The sequence below is a fragment of the Pan paniscus genome, chromosome 7, assembly GCF_029289425.2.
Source record: "Pan paniscus chromosome 7, NHGRI_mPanPan1-v2.0_pri, whole genome shotgun sequence".
NCBI lineage: Eukaryota > Metazoa > Chordata > Mammalia > Primates > Hominidae > Pan > Pan paniscus.
In genome coordinates, this window is record NC_073256.2 from 92,932,226 (window position 1) to 92,948,748 (window position 16,523).

General features: G+C 32.9%; 1 protein-coding gene across 1 annotated transcript in view; it reads left to right on the top strand.

Moving 5' to 3' along the window:
• LOC106635048 (uncharacterized) overlaps window positions 1-16,523 on the top strand; it is a 259,340-nt gene that overhangs the window by 196,742 nt on the left and 46,075 nt on the right. The window contains exons 8-14 of the mRNA XM_063606829.1: window positions 2,383-2,479; window positions 4,926-4,998; window positions 6,438-6,492; window positions 12,121-12,207; window positions 12,295-12,380; window positions 12,543-12,587; window positions 15,713-15,764. Coding sequence (XP_063462899.1) covers window positions 2,383-2,479; window positions 4,926-4,998; window positions 6,438-6,492; window positions 12,121-12,207; window positions 12,295-12,380; window positions 12,543-12,587; window positions 15,713-15,723 — 454 coding nt within the window. The 3' untranslated portion in view covers window positions 15,724-15,764. The remainder of the gene's footprint in view (window positions 1-2,382; window positions 2,480-4,925; window positions 4,999-6,437; window positions 6,493-12,120; window positions 12,208-12,294; window positions 12,381-12,542; window positions 12,588-15,712; window positions 15,765-16,523) is intronic.

Sequence of the window (16,523 nt, forward strand, 5' to 3'; positions counted from 1 at the left end):
CATCTTGAATTGATTTTTGTATAAGGTGTAAGGAAGGGATCCAGTTTCAGCTTTCTACATATGGCTAGCCAGTTTTCCCAGCACCATTTATTAAATAGGGAATTCTTTCCCCATTGCTTGTTTTTCTCAGGTTTGTCAAAGATCAGAGAGTTGTAGATATACGGTGTTATTTCTGAGGGCTCTGTTCTGTTCCATTGATCTCTATCTCTGTTTTGGTACCAGTACCATGCTGTTTTGGTTACTGTAGCCTTGTAGTATAGTTTGAAGTCAGGTAGCATAATGCTTCCAACTTTGTTCTTTTGGCTTAGGATTGACTTGTCGATGCGGGCTCTTTTTTGGTTCCATATGAACTTTAAAGTAGTTTTTTCCAATTCCGTGAGGAAAGTCATTGGTAGCTTGATGGGGATGGCATTGAATCTATAAATTACCTTGGGCAGTATGGCCATTTTCACGATATTGATTCTTCCTACCCATGAGCATGGAATGTTCTTCCATTTGTTTGTATCCTCTTTTATTTCATTGAGCAGTTGTTAGTAGTTCTCCTTGAAGAGGTCCTTCACGTCCCTTGTAAGTTGGATTCCTACATATTTTATTCTCTTTGAAGCAATTGTGAATGGGAGTTCACACATGATTTGGCTCTCCATTTGTCTGTTATTGGTGTGTAAGAATGCTTGTGATTTTTGTACATTGATTTTGTATCCTGAGACTTTGCTGAAATTGCTTATCAGCTTAAGGAGATTTCGGGCTGAGACAATGGGGTTTTCTAGATATACAATCATGTCATCTGCAAACAGGGACAATTTGACTTCCTCTTTTCCTAATTGAATACCCTTTATTTCCTTCTCCTGCCTAATTGCCCTGGCCAGAACTTCCAACACTATGTTGAATAGGAGTGGTGAGAGAGGGCATCCCTGTCTTGTGCCAGTTTTCAAAGGGAATGCTTCCAGTTTTTGCCCATTCAGTATGATATTGGCTGTGGGTTTGTCATAGATAGCTCTTATTATTTTGAGATACGTCCCATCAATACCTAATTTATTGAGAGTTTTTAACATGATGCGTTGTTGAATTTTGTCAAAGGCCTTTTCTGCATCTATTGAGATAATCATGTGGTTTTTGTCTTTGATTCTGTTTATATGCTGGATTACATGTATTGATTTGTGTATATTGAACCAGCCTTGCATCCCAGGGATGAAGCAAAAAAGAGAGAAGAATCAAATAGATGCAATAAAAAAATGATAAAGGGGATATCACCACCAGTCCCACAGAAATACAAACTACCATCAGAGAGTACTACAAACACCTCTATGCAAATAAACTAGAAAATCTAGAAAAAATGGATAAATTCCTCGACACATACACTCTCCCAAGACTAGACCAGGAAGAAGTTGAATCTCTGTACAGACCAATAACAGGATCTGAAATTGTGGCAATAATCAATAGCTGACCAACCAAAAAGAGTCCAGGACCAGATGGATTCACAGCCGAATTCTACCAGAGGTACAAGGAGGAACTGGTACCATTCCTTCTGAAACTATTCCAATCAATAGAAAAAGAGGGAATCCTCCCTAACTCATTTTATGAGGCCAGCATCATCCTGATACCAAAGCCAGGCAGAGACACAACCGAAAAAGAGAATTTTAGACCAATATCCTTGATGAACATTGATGCAAAAATCCTCAATAAAATACTGGCAAACCGAATCCAGCAGCACACAATATCTGATTTTAAAGACAGTCTTGTGGTCATATACCCATTGTTGGAAGAGAAGATTGAGTTTTGCTTCTTCTTGTGTTTAGCATCTGGTAAAGTCTGAGCCAGGGCAGAAACAGAAAGTTAGGTGACTTTCACCTGATTTTGCTTCTCCGGGTAATGGTGCTTAGCAAATTATTATTTTGTATGTATTATTTTGGCATTAACTACAAGACTTGCTTTATCATTTTCAGCTATATTTAAAATGGTTCTGTTAATGAGTGCCACTTTAAAAATTCTGTCTGATATAGGGTTAAACATATTGTGTCTGGTACATACTATTCAATATGAGTTTGTTGAGTGAATGAGTGATTGAATGACTTCATAGCTATTTGAATACTTGTTAGTAGGGTTATTCCAGATAAGTTTTTGCAGATACGATATAAATGTTTTCTTAATTACATTCACATAAAAATGACTTGACTGACAACATATTTTGAAATTTCAGTATTTTATTAATTTTGCATCATCACGAGACATTTTTATTAATTAAATTTTTTCACTTGGCCAAGGCATATTTACCATAGACCTACTATGTACTAGGCATTGTGCCAGTTACAACATATGTCATCTGAACTAATTATCGCAAAAACCCCATAGGAATATTCTACTATTTTCTGCTCTTTTTTTCAGAAAAGGAAACTCTCAGAGAAAAATAAAAAGGTCACCAGAGCTAACAAATGGGAGAACTGGGATGTTAAGCCAAGATCTGTCTGCCTCCAGAGCCCAGGTGCAATTCAGTTTTTGTATATCATAGCAATTCATTAAATTTGCATCTGTTGATTTTGTAAGGTTTTGCCTAAGTTATACACATGCTAACTAGACTGAAATAGTCCATTTCCTAAAATATGGCATTAAGCATGAACTTCTTTTTGTTTTAGTATATTCTGTTCTCTTCAGTTTTTTGCTATTTTATAACTGTTCATGTGTTTTCTTAGATGTCTGTATAAAACGTTCTTCTGTAGTATCATTCATCAGAATCCATTTCAAAAAACTTAATATTTCAGTTTTTGATTGCTTACATTTATAAATACTAATAATTTGCATTTCTTTAGTTAGAGATTAAAATAATGTATAAGATTTGCTTTTCTTTAATAAGGCCATCTTTTCCCCTATTAAATACAAAATTTTTAATCCAAAATAATGACTTATTCCATGGTTACATTGCTATCAATGAACATCATTTTATTTTTGGTGTTAGTCTGAATGAAAAAAGTCAAACAGTATATAAGCATGTGTCTTAGCATTTGAGGGTGGCAATGATTCTTAAATAGGTTGAAAATGTCATCTCTGTTTTTTGTTTAGCAGGACTAAGACATAAACTTCCTTTATGTCAAGGCAAAAGCTTTGGAACAAGGGTTAAAACTCAAGCATTACTTTCTATTTAACAACACTGGCTTAGGTTTCTGTTCTGTTTATAGAGTGTCACTTTTTATTTATATATCAATCAAATGGAGAACATCTATAATTATAATTGTTGTTCTTTTCGTATAACTCATGAAGATCAAGAGTTTGCTTATTTTTCACTTCTTCTCCAATTATGATATTCAGAGAAGTACATTATGGCTTTGGGTATCTTCTAAATACCTGAAAGTCATTTAGAAGACTTCTGTGCCTACTTTCATTGTATATACATCCCTGTTTATGATTGGAGGATGAGTAGAACTCTGATTATCTTCCATCCAGGCTGAACAAGTATGAGGCTTTGTTTAATACTCTTGATGCTTTAATGGCCCATTTTAGATCTTGAACACTGAGGGGAAATATGTGCCTTTCTGTAAAGCCTGTGATTCTTATACTGCACATAGCACAGAGAGCAAAAAGCATGGAAGATCTCTTGTTTCACAGGAGAAATGGGTGGCTATATAATGCCAGTTGCATATATTACTGAACTGTTACAGAGAAGAGGAAATTACCCAGTCAGAATAGATATGTCTCTGTAGCCTTGTATCTGCATTCTAATAGCCACAGAGTTTATCTTAGTCTGAATGTAGCTCTAAGTTATTTATTGTTTTAATGATTTCATTGATTTCTGTTAATCTGGGTAATGTGCCTTACTAAACGTGGTAGTTTATTTTGCTTTTCAATTAACCTTTTACTTTTGTTATATCATTTTTTATTAAAAACAAAGGTTTTATCTACATTTTAATGATATGCCTATCTTAGTGCATTATGAATTATATCTGGCTATCTGTACAGCAGTTTTCATGAATACTTCAGAGTAATGGCATCCATAATGGCTTAGTATTTTTATTACAAGTTATCATTGATACAAAGGATTTAAAAAATACATTTGAATAAATGCTAGAATTCTTTATGTAAAACCAACAACTTTTCAAAGATTTTGAAGAACGTAACTGTTTTAAAAAATGTGTTAACCTATGCTTTAATTCCTGAAGTTTAGTAATAGTGCTATTGTTTTGACTTAATTACAAGTTGTTTTAATTTTTTAAATTAATAGATGCAAAAACATGTTGCAATGCTTTGAAAAGTTAAAAGTGATTGGAGTAGCATATTCCAAAAGAAAAGATGCAGTATGTACACCCTTATATTTCAGTAGCTTACTTATATAGACTACTTAATATTAAAATACATTCTCCCTAAGTAAGGTCTTAACTTACTTTGAAAGATATAAAATTATCTGTGTGTTCACACACACAAAGAAATATTAGCGAAATGGTCCTATAGAATGCTTAAATAGGTTCTCTTCTTTTCATTTCTGGAGCATCACATTCACATATAACTTTTATACCAATTAAAAACTGTTAATGGCAAAACATTGTAATTGATTAGTCTTTGTATGTTTACAACTTACTTTAATTGCTGAAAAACGCCGTTTGTCAGCTTCATGTTCTATTGACAATGCTATTGATTTATCTGAATTTGGCTTTGTCTTCTCTCTCGTACATAAAACTCACATATGCAGTTCAAATGGGAAATGACTGTATTGATTTCCTTAACTTGAGCCCAAATGCTAAAGATTTTTGGATAAGCTTTCTCATTACTTAAGCCAAAATCAATAAGAAAGAGCATCTTTTAATGAAAGAGCAGTTTGAGCAACGTACTTCAGAAATAGGGTCCTGTTCATTCTTTGCTTTACAAATCGATCTCCTAGGTTCCTTAAGTTAGGTCCAATTGGTTGACATTGTGGCTTGTCTTTGTGTGTAAACTTGCAGCTTCAGAAAAGAGATGAGCTTCAGAGACATTGGAAAAGAACTCTGCTTGAGAAAGAAGATCGTCCACCAGCAGGTATAAAATCTAATGTTGAAATGCAACACAGCTAACAAATATACCAATAAATTCTTACATCTCTCAAGTTCATGCTTATATAAATTTTATGACTGCACAATATTTTATAATTCCTTAACTGGCTTATCTTTTTAATAACTCTATATCAAATATATGCATATGATGTACATTTACACAAATATTAATTCAATATTCACTTTTATTTTAAGAAAACTTCTATTTATTTTTACACTTTATGTTTACTTTATGTAATGCACAATAATTTGCTGAAATATCAGGTTGTTTTTCATATAAATTGTTTAAGTGTTCTTTTGTCTTCATTTTTTAAGTGTCAAATTTCCTATCATCTGTAGGAAGACAAGCATAGACAGTGGGCTACAGAAAAAAGTGTCTGTTCTGAGGAACAATAGAATGAACTGAATGGATAAAACAAGTTATATGGACAAGTCAGACGTCAGGTACTGTACTATTATATCATTAACTTCTGTGAACTACATAAATTAAGCTGATTATGCCTTCACTTAATTAACTGACAATGACCTATTGATGTATAGGCTGAGTTAGCTAGAGACCGCTTGCTGCACTGTACTTAATTTATCGGTTTTCAATTAGTTCTTCTCTTGCCTGTGATTGTTGTGGGAAAAAAAAAGTCCATTTACATCTATGTCTTATAGTGTGTTTTTATGCATAGGAGGTTTATATTTAAAACTTTATTCCAAGCAGTTGTTTTCTTTGCCAAAAATGCTTCAAATTTTGTGAGCAACTTTTTCTTATCGTTACATGTAATTTGGCTTCTGGGTGAAATAAATATTCAGATTAATTCTTCTTGTTAGTGTTGTGATACTATTAAATGATCATTGCAAATGATCTCATAAATTCATTTCAAGAAATATCTTGCTTTAACTAAAATTTGGAAGATAATTTTTACTTAAATTATTGTTAGAGTTTTTTTTTTTGTGAAGCAGTCTCTGCGAAGAAAGTTCTTAGGTAAATATTTAGGTTTTTGAAATTTTTCTCTAGCAACTTACTCTTATTTTTTTTTACATAGAAAGATTATAGTATTAATTATCACTCAATTTTTTGTGGTAAGATTAATGTATGTGAGAATACCTTCGGAGAAGATTTATCCTTTAAATTTTGAACTTTTTAATACTGATTTTGTGAGGGCTGTTAGACTTACTATGTTGTCCTCTACTATGCTACGCGGCTTTTGTAAACCACAAATCCAAAGATGTTTATCAGACCTTTCTTATGTTTTCAGTGTCTTCACATTATAATACTTAATCAGACATTGGTAGTCTGATTTTAGGTATGATAATTATTTTGAACTGTTTACTGTTGATAGTTATTAAAATAGGGTCAGTTTAAGTATGAAAGTAAAATATAAGGAAAGTATAACACTTTGCTTTGGCAAATTGTTTCATCTTTCTCAATCTCAGGTTTTCATATGAGAATGGAGTTAATAATGGGACTTGGATTCAATACTCTATTGAGGTATCTGCCAACTCTCTTATATATGTTGCATAAATATTACATGTTTTGGAACTTCAGAAGAGATAAATATTTCTGTGAACTGGAGCCGTCAGGGATGGATTAGAGATTTAATTGCTCCTATAAGACATACATGAGTAACATTATAGTTGCTAATCCATGTTAAAATTTCATGCATAATTTAATTAATACTGTAGGGGCTTGTGGGCATATAAGGATTTAGTATTCTCATTATTTGTGAATGACTCTGAAAGCCCCCTAATAGTTGTAGTAATCCACAAATTTGAGTCACATACCCTGAACACGTATCCTAGTGTTGGGAGAGCAATTTAGCAGCCATTCTCAAAGAGGCATTGTTGTTTTCCACACATTTTAATATTTGCAATAATTGTGATTGAGAATTTGACTGGCCTAGTTAAACTTTCAGCCATATTCTTCTGAATTTTAAGAGAGAAGTTATATGCTATCACAGAATTTGTGAATTAAGGGATACACAGACGACTTGGAATGTCCTTTGAAAATATCTAATGACTACTGTTCCTTGAAAAACAAATATAAGTTTACATGGTAAAGCATTAAGTGGTAAAATATATATGTTTTAGGAAGACTATCCAAAGCTCAATTTTAGTTTTCTTTTATATTATCTATCTATTGGACACCAAAGTGGAGATGTTATAGATGAGCCTTTGTATGTGTGTGTGTTTGTATGTGTGTGTTTACACATTCAATTGAAGGGTTCAGGGGGAAAGTTTTGAATTAAAGATATGAATTTGAAAACTGTCAGCATATAGATTGTATTAAAGGCAAAAGAAGGGATGAGAGGCCAAGAAGTGAATGTTGAGAATAAAGAGAAACAAGGAAAAACCTTGTTGGCACTCCAATTTTAAGAGATCAAGGATGTGAAAAACAAGGGAAGAATGGAACAGTGAGGTCAAAAGAAATCCAGGAGAGTAGAAAGTCTTGGAAACCAAGTGTCAAAAGTGTTGCAAGGAGAGAGGAGTAATCACCTGTTAAAAATGCTGCGGATAGTAAGATAAGAACTAAAATTCACCATTAAACTTAGCTGCATAAGACATTGGCAGTCTTGACAAAAACAGTTTCAGTGTATTAATGGGTTCATGTTTATAATTACTGTAATGATCAATACAGAAGAATAAACGATCTTACACAACTTCATGAATTTAGAATATTTGACTTTTAAAAAATGTATCTGAAATGTCTGACAAGAGTCTTGAATTTATTTACACTTGCCTGAGACTATAGTCTGTGGGAATGTATAGTTTTTTCCATTTTTCATGCTTGCTTATTTTAACGTTAACATTTTTTACTATCTTATTGCCTAAAATAATTACTAAGAATTTATAATTAAAGTAATGAAATAATTGTTTAGAATTTGTAATTAAATTGATGTGATAGCTATTGTTATTTTCAAGTCAGAGTACAGCATATTACTGTAATAATCTTAGGCAAACCTTCAACTATAATTTAAAAAGTGGAGTAAACTCAGAATTTACAATCTTTTGTGTATTTTTGATCAGGTGATAAATATCATACTTATTATCAATTTTCATATTTCATCTAATCAGAAAACATTTACTACAGCCATTTGTAAAATTCCTGTTTTCTTCATTTTAAAAACGAGTGTATGTCTAGACACTTATTTTCATAGAGTTCTAACATACTCTATAGATATTTATGAGAATTCTGCTGTAAACATGTAAAGTAACAATATGATATATCCAAATGGCAAAATGTTTGAAAGTTTTACATATCTTAATGATACAATTTAGCCATTTGGTATTCAATATCCTATAGTTCTAATGTGGGAAGGGACCTTAAAATTCATTTAATCTAATCTTTACATTTTATAAACTAGCAAAATTAGGTCAGATGTAAAAAAGCCCTCCTGCACTTATAGGACATCTTTAAATGTGTTAATTAATATAACATCACTATATTAAAGTGCATATGGCTTGGGCACACAACTTCTCCAACAATATTGAATGTATGTAGTATACAAATATAATAATATGTAATTTTAAAGTTTGTAGGCTTTTGGGAGGACACTGAGTAATATGTACTTGAGCAAATATTTTGGTGTAACCATTGAAATTTGAATAAACTTGCATCTTTTTTTCTAGTCTTAGAAAATTTATTCTAATACTCTCAAATACATTTCTTCTGAGTTTTAAGACCAGTGAGATTTTTTTTCTGGAGATTCTCATTGCTTGCAATCAATTGCATTAGTTCATACTATTCAATATGAGAGAATCTCTTACCCCATTATTTACGCATTACCTAAAGCAGCTGAATATTTATACTTTCTATTCTATCTAATACCACTTAAGTGGAAACAATTCTGAAGGTTCTAAGGTTCTTGGTGATATTTCCTTACGTTAAAGGTTTCATTAGACATGTCTCTTTGGGTTAGCATCCCTTTACTATAGAGTATGGGCATCCTCCCACAGGAACAACCAACCAGCTTAGCAAACAGAATAATTGGTATCATTCTTTTCACACACACAAAAGTAAGTTAAAACAGGATAGAGCTTTTATCATCAATTGATTCTCAGAAGTCCTTTCTTGATATGTCAGCCCCAAGGCTTATATCAAAGTTGTTTCCTTCAATGTGAAAACTTCAAGCTTCCAATTCACCAGTCTGCAAACCCTGAGCATCAAAGCAGCCCTGCCCTGTGATCCACGGCTAAGCACTTACTTTCTTGAAGTGATGCTTAGTGCTCTGATTCAGCATTGAGATCTAAGGGTGCTGTTACAAGAAGATAAATTAGGGAACCAGACGATTACACCCTTTGGCCTCCACTGAGATTTCCTGAGCAGGAGCACTTGTCTCCAATTCCTCTTTGACCCTTTATTGTTTCCATATGGCGGCCACTGCTCAGGATTCTCGCTGGACTAACACCGTTCCTGAGAGATTGACGTGTGTAGAGCCTGATTGCTTGAGAGGTCAGTTGTTGAGAGTCCATGTAAACCAAAAAGTCTATCCAACTGCATATTATCTTCTTTTTAGCTACTGTTTTATTTAATGCCAGCGCCCATGTGTTTTTTTCAACTATACTGTCCATTAAAATAATTTCCTTGTTTTTTAAAAAAATTATACGATAGTTTCTAATTTCAGTCTATCAGGCTGTTTTTCTAATTTCTTCTCCTTACTTGGAGAAATCATGATTTTAAAATAATCATCATCATTTTCGTCATCATCATTCTTTATCTTATCTAATTGATATTTAAACAAGAAGAAAATTAAATGATATATAACTTATTAATATTACCTGGTTATCAAGTTTTCGTTATTTTGTCCAAATTTCCACAGGTATGATGTGTTTTTTCCTGTACTGATGGGGTTCAAACCATGCTACTCCAAAATATGGCACCTTGGCATTTGAGGAAACAGCAGAATCAGGAAGACTGCTTTCACTTTCTCCTTGCCTTTCTTCCCTGAAGCAATTCATAAGACCTACATTTGAGAGGTGCCATTCCTATACCCAGAGGAAAGGAATATCCTTATCTTTGAAGACATAGGTACACGGAGAAGAATCTACAAAAGCAAGACTAGCTAACCCCCACCCCCAACCTGTTAGTTATTGTCTAATCATATTTCTTCATGACCATTCACTTTTTAAAATCAAAAATAACATAAAAAATATACAGGTTTACTTACTTCTTTAGGTTCTCATTTCCTTACGAAGGCTTCTGTGTCACATAAAGCTTATATTAAATAAATTTTTATGCTTTTGTCTTGTTAATCTGTATTTTATTATAGGGGCATCAGCCATGCATCTTGCAATGAATGAGAAAAAAAATCTTTCCTCCACTATGGTTCTCATTTACAACTGTCTGATACATAGTAAATGCTCACTAAGTCACTTTCTTATTCTGCCACAAGTGATTAGACAGACGTGATAAGGTGGAAATATTATATCTTCATTGTTTAAGGGTATGAATTAATACAGGGGGCAGAAGGGGACCATTTCCTGGATGCTTTTCCCATTGATATTCTAGTCAGGTCAGCTACCCCGCTAAAATGTCTTAAATTCCCCCTTTTTATCTTTCTCTTGTCACTTATTTCAGGTCTTCAGCATCTGTCTCTTGTACTTCGGCATTCTCTCTGCCCATTAGTATCATTTTCCATTCATACTCCTGTTACTAAATTGGCTCTAAACATGTACAGTATGCACAGACAGACATTTGATTGTGGTACTCCTCCACTTAAAATTCTTTTATATTCCCAACTAACAATCGAATTTCCTTTAAACCAAGGGCACCAGGAAGAGGTAAAAGAGAGCTAACCAAAGCGGTGTTTTGAGCCTCTCACTGCCAATCAACTCTAACAATTCTGCTTTGCATATTTTATATATTAGGCCCAGCTAAAATTACATTTAAAGAGAAAGTATTAGTCAACAATCGCCTTAATAATGCTATGTAATAAGCATCTTTCAAAGTCCGTATCTTACAGTGACAAACATTTTCTTTGTTCATAGGTTTTAGGATTTGCTGAGGTGGTTTTGCGACAGGTAGTTCAGATTTTCTTCACATGTTTTTTGGTATGAGTGGCCTTTTGTGACTTGCTGTCCCCATGAAGCATGCAGATGTCCTAGAGACAGATCAAATAATACAAGTACATTTCAAAGTTTGCTCATATCCTATCTGTCCAAATGACATTGGCCTATGACAATCAGTCAAGAAGCATACTAAACCCATAGTGAAACCATGGCAAGGGCACAGAGGTCATGGGAGATAATGAATAAATAATACTATCTGCTCCATAAAACTTCTGCTGTTCTAAACAAAATTTTAAAACAGTTGATCTGCCAAGTAAATAGAAAACCTCAAGAGAAGAGTAAAAACCTTCATGACTTCTTATTTACCTTTCAGTTTATTTCAGGACACTCACTGCTATATCTTAGTATCTTGCAGCAAAAGAATCCTAACAGCTTCCTCTGCATATATCTTTTCTCCTCTTTTGAATGCTCTACCTCCTCTGCCTGGGAAACTAATTCTCATCCTTGGTTACCTAGCTGATGGTTAACTGTGCTATTCCCAAATAAACATTTTATTGCTGACATGAACAAATACTCTCAATCTTGAAATCAAATGACTCACATATAGGCTTAGATCTATTTAGTTCATCCAAGCAAAAACAAATCCCATTAAAGCAAAGTCTGTAAGGGAATGCTGCTGAGACTGGTTTTGCCCACCCCTGTTCAAGAATGTTGATTAAAATAGGCTAGATTTGTTTATCTGAGGCTTTAACATATAATATTTTTAAAAAGAAGTGTATCATACAATGGCATTCATGTTGACTTTGCTACCATAATTTACGTAGAACAGAAAATAAGTGACATTCAGTAAAACTTTTATATTACTTTATCATTAGGGAATAATTAAAAGACTAAGTTGTTCTGGGGTTCACATTGCATTCTTTTTGTCTTTTCCATGTTCTTCTAGCACTTTAACGTGCATCCTTTACAGTTCTTTCAACCATGCTCTGCTACTTTGGAATGTAACTCTGTTACTTTCTTGTATAAGAAATCTTGATATTAATTGTCTAGTTGGATCTACTCCTTAGGGTGTGTACTCTAATCATGTCTTTCAACCATTTTATTCATGCAGTCAAGAAATGACATTTTATTTTACTGCCTTTGGAAAGGGCAGTATTTTGGGGCAAAAGCTGAATATAGTTCTTCATGGAACTGAAAGGTGAGTACAAGAATACTAGTTAAGTAAATATTGCCTTGGCAGCTCAGGCTTATCTAGTTTAACCGTGTTATGTTCATTGTATTGTAGATTACACATACATTCCAAAAACAGGAAATTCAATTTGTGCTTGCAAAGAACATCTCAAAGTAGATGGAGGAAGAGGAAGAGTGAAGGTATGCTGAAGCTGGTTCCCACTGGATTGTGAGACTAGACTGTTAACATGTCTTCCCAATTCCTTGTTCAGTGATACTAAGTTGATAGCTTGCAATTGACCATGGTAGGAGTATTTACACCATGGATATAGGCAACCACTCAAATCAAAATTTATTTTCCAGGGGGCTGGTTTACTAGTATACCAGAGCCAGGACTTGGACTTTTGTGTAAGTTTCTTTATCTTTCTTATGATTGTCAAATTTGTAAGTTCTGTTTAAACATTATTTTATCTTACTTCTCATGTTTTATATTATGACACATTCTATTTTCTTTTCACCTAAGGTAATTGTATTTACCATTACTTTTTTCCTTTCTTTTCATTCTCACGTTCTTTTTGTTCCCTTACTATTCTGAAAATATATTTATGAAGATTCTAACATGCTATATATTTCAAATTAAATGAATATCTTGCTTATTATTATAAATGTTACATTATGTTAAAACGTTATGTGTAAGCATTCAAAGACTGTTTATTCCAACTGTTAGCTTACAAGGAATTTTATTTTATTTTTTGGCAAGGAATTATAAATGAATCTAAGGAATTTTTTAATTTACTGTATATATAAAGCTAGAAAGTAGTGAGTTTAAAAAGATCCCCTCCCCTCTTTGTCAGGAAAATCCATATCGCCAAAAAAGCAGGCAAACTATTTTTTTTTTGCTATAGAAAATATTCAATTAGATTATAAAATATATGTAAAATATAAAATAAAATAAACATTGTAGAAAAGTAGCTCTGCAGCTACATGTAAAACTGAAAAATAAAAAACGCAAAATTTATAATGTTGTCAGCTTTTGTGATTTTCTTGTTGGAATATTGGTGCTGTGTCCATAAAACTTTAGCCTGGGCCTGAGGATTCAAAATATTTACCACAGTGCCCAGCAAACTATTTAGTGGTCCAGGATTTTATTATTATTTATAAATCATTAGAAATATAAATTGAGGTGGTGGGAATAAGAAAACAAAGGAAAAATAAATCAATATTGCTGCTAACAGAATCTCAGTTTCCAGAAGCCAGTGACAAAACTTTATCCTTTTTATATACAAACTTGAGGAGTAAACAAAATCATTCTTATCGATTTATTATCAGAGTATGATTAGAAATATGTCCCACAGTTTTTTTCTGTTTTAGTGCTGTTTATATGTGCATTTATATTGTCTTACCATTGTCTTTTGAAAATGTCCTCTCTAGCTTCAGGGTCTTTCTTCTCTTACCTTTTGTTCAGGTTAAATTTCAGAGCAGGAAAAATCCAGATTGTGGCACCTTATTAGTTTGTTACCTTGAGCAATTTGACTTACACCCCATTTTCTCCCATCTGTTTATTTGGGAAAACAACACTACTTATTCTATAGTGCTGTTGTGAGATTAAACAAGGGCATGCTTATAAAGTATTTAGGGAGTGCCTAGCAGATAATTAGCATTATTTTCACAAACCACCTTCTTGACAGTTTCATTCTTAGGGCTATTGATAATCACTCACATTTTTAAATACCTGAAATATTTATTTTAACTCCCCTTGTTAATTTCCTCTTTATTTACTTGCTCTAGATTGTAGGGTCTTTTTTATTCCCCATAGAATCCAAACTCCATAATGTATTGTCATATTCAAAGTGGACCTAAACAAACATTTATTGTTGACGGTGAGGTTATTGATAGAGGAATGGGGGAACAGTTCAACTTACTTTTCATAGACTTATTATGTTCAAAAAGAGTTTGCATTTGTACTCATACTTTCTCTTGCACATGACACTCAAATATGGAAGTACTTATTTTCTAGTGCATGTCATGTGTAGTTTATTTTTAGAATTTGTGAGATCTGAATGAATGACATTCAAATAAATTAATATTAAATTATTCAAAATGGACAGTGATACATTGGACAAAATTATAAAATAATTTAATAGTAAATGTAGACTCTATATCAGGTTTTTGTTTCATTTGCTGAAATATTTGTATTTTTTAAGTATTTGGTTATTCTATGGTGGGTGTGTTAATTTCCCATTATATATTAAATGGTTCATCTCTTCAGATGTTTGTATCTCAACTCAGAAATTCTTGAGCAGCTTAAATTTTAACTCAATAAGCATGTGATACAGAATAAAAATACATAAATCAATAACAATTTTCAAAAATAAAGATTAATATTATCTATGCAATGCTCAAATGAAGGGAGGCCATTTATGCCAATGACAGTTGTATTTTGAACTAGTTTATCTCTAATTCCTTTGTTTGCCTCTTACTTGTAAGATTATTCCTGAAACAAGTGCAGTGGCAAGCTAATTTTCTACATTCATTTACATAATTGCCATCATAACTTATTTTCTCTTTTCTGTCAATTTATAACTAAAAGCTCACTCAGAGTATTTCTATGCAAGTTTTGTTTTCTATATTGTTTCTAAAGAACTATTGAAAGTGTTTATGATTCCAAACCTCATTTTTATAAATATTAACCTAGAAAAAACAAACAGGTGTCTTCTCATGAACATTTAGAATAAATAGGGAAATAATTTGAACACTTAGTATAAAGATGAAAATTTATTTTAGAAACTCATAATGACACGTTCTAACTATTTTAGAATATAAATAAGATTAGGGAACATGCAACTAAATGAAAGGAGATAGTTTCGGCTATGTCTTTATGAGTGATTTAAGATGCTTTAAAATTAAAATAAAGAGTGGATGAAAGATTCAAAACACTCATTGTTAACCTTGACCAAATGCTGGTATACTGACTTCCCCATCCTTTAAAAATATTCATGCTTTGGCTACAATCAGATGGCCAGTTTAATCAAAGATTTGATAGGTAACATATTTTCCCTAACTCACGACAGTGGTCTCCCCATATCTGCTGGAGATAAGTTCCAAGACCTCCAGTGGATGCTGATAGCTGTACATACTATGTTTTTTCATATACATACATTCCTATGATAAAGTTTAGTTCCTAAACTAGGCACCATAAGAGATTAACAACAATACAAAAATAGAACAATTATATCAATATGCCAGCATCACCACTCTTATGCTTTGGGCATTATTAAGTAAAATAAGGGTTACTTGAACACAAGCACTGCTTATATCCAGGCAAAAGATCTGATAACTGAGATGGCTGGCTGCTAAGTGACTAATGGGTGAGAGGCTAGCACAGAGAAGGTGAAGATGCTGGACAAAAGAAGGATTCATGTCCAGGACATACAGAGTGGGAAGACGTGGGATATAATTATGCTACACAGAAAGGTGCACAATTAAAACTTATGAATTGTTTATTTCTGGAATTTTCCTTTTGATATTTTCAGGCTGCAGTTAGTTCACTGTAGGTAACTGAAACCTACGCTGGAGAAACTGCAGGTAAGGTGGAACTACTATAATAAAACTTCTGTGTAAATTCATTTAATAACTTTTAAGATAGCTTAGGGTCTTAGCACTTTGGGAGGCCGAGGCAGGTGGATCACAAGGTCAGGAGTTCGAGACCAGCCTGGCCAATATGGTGAAACCCCGTGTCTACTAAAAATACAAAAATTAGGCAGGTGTGGTGGCAGGTGCCTGTAGTCCCAGCTACTCTGGAGGCTGAGGCAGGAGAATTGCTTGAACCCGGGAGGTGGAGGTTGCAGTGAGCTGAGATCGTGCACTGCAGTCCAGCCTGGGTGACAGAGTGAGACTTCATCTCAAAAAAAAAAAAAAAGTTAGCTTAGGGACTTGAGTAAACAGTGTAAATTCAGAAAAAACTGTGATGGGAAATAAACTACAAAACACAAAATGAAGTACACACATTTCTGTAAGATTTGCAAATATAAACATTATGAAGAAATCAAACAAACCTATATAATAACATGCATATGTGTGTTATGTATTTAATAAAAGATTCATCTTTTAAAATGTGTATTTAAGTAAATGCAATTGGATTCTTTCAATGGTCAACAAAGATGTGTAAAAACAAAAGTAAATACATTGTTTTAGTATTTGTTATGCAAGATAAATAGCAGAATGCAACTTCTAGGATGCTTTTTTGAATAAAATTATTGATTTATGATTTCACATTACTTCATAATATTTTAACTTGATTAATTTATAGAAATTATGTATTTTACTATTTAAAAGACAATTAGA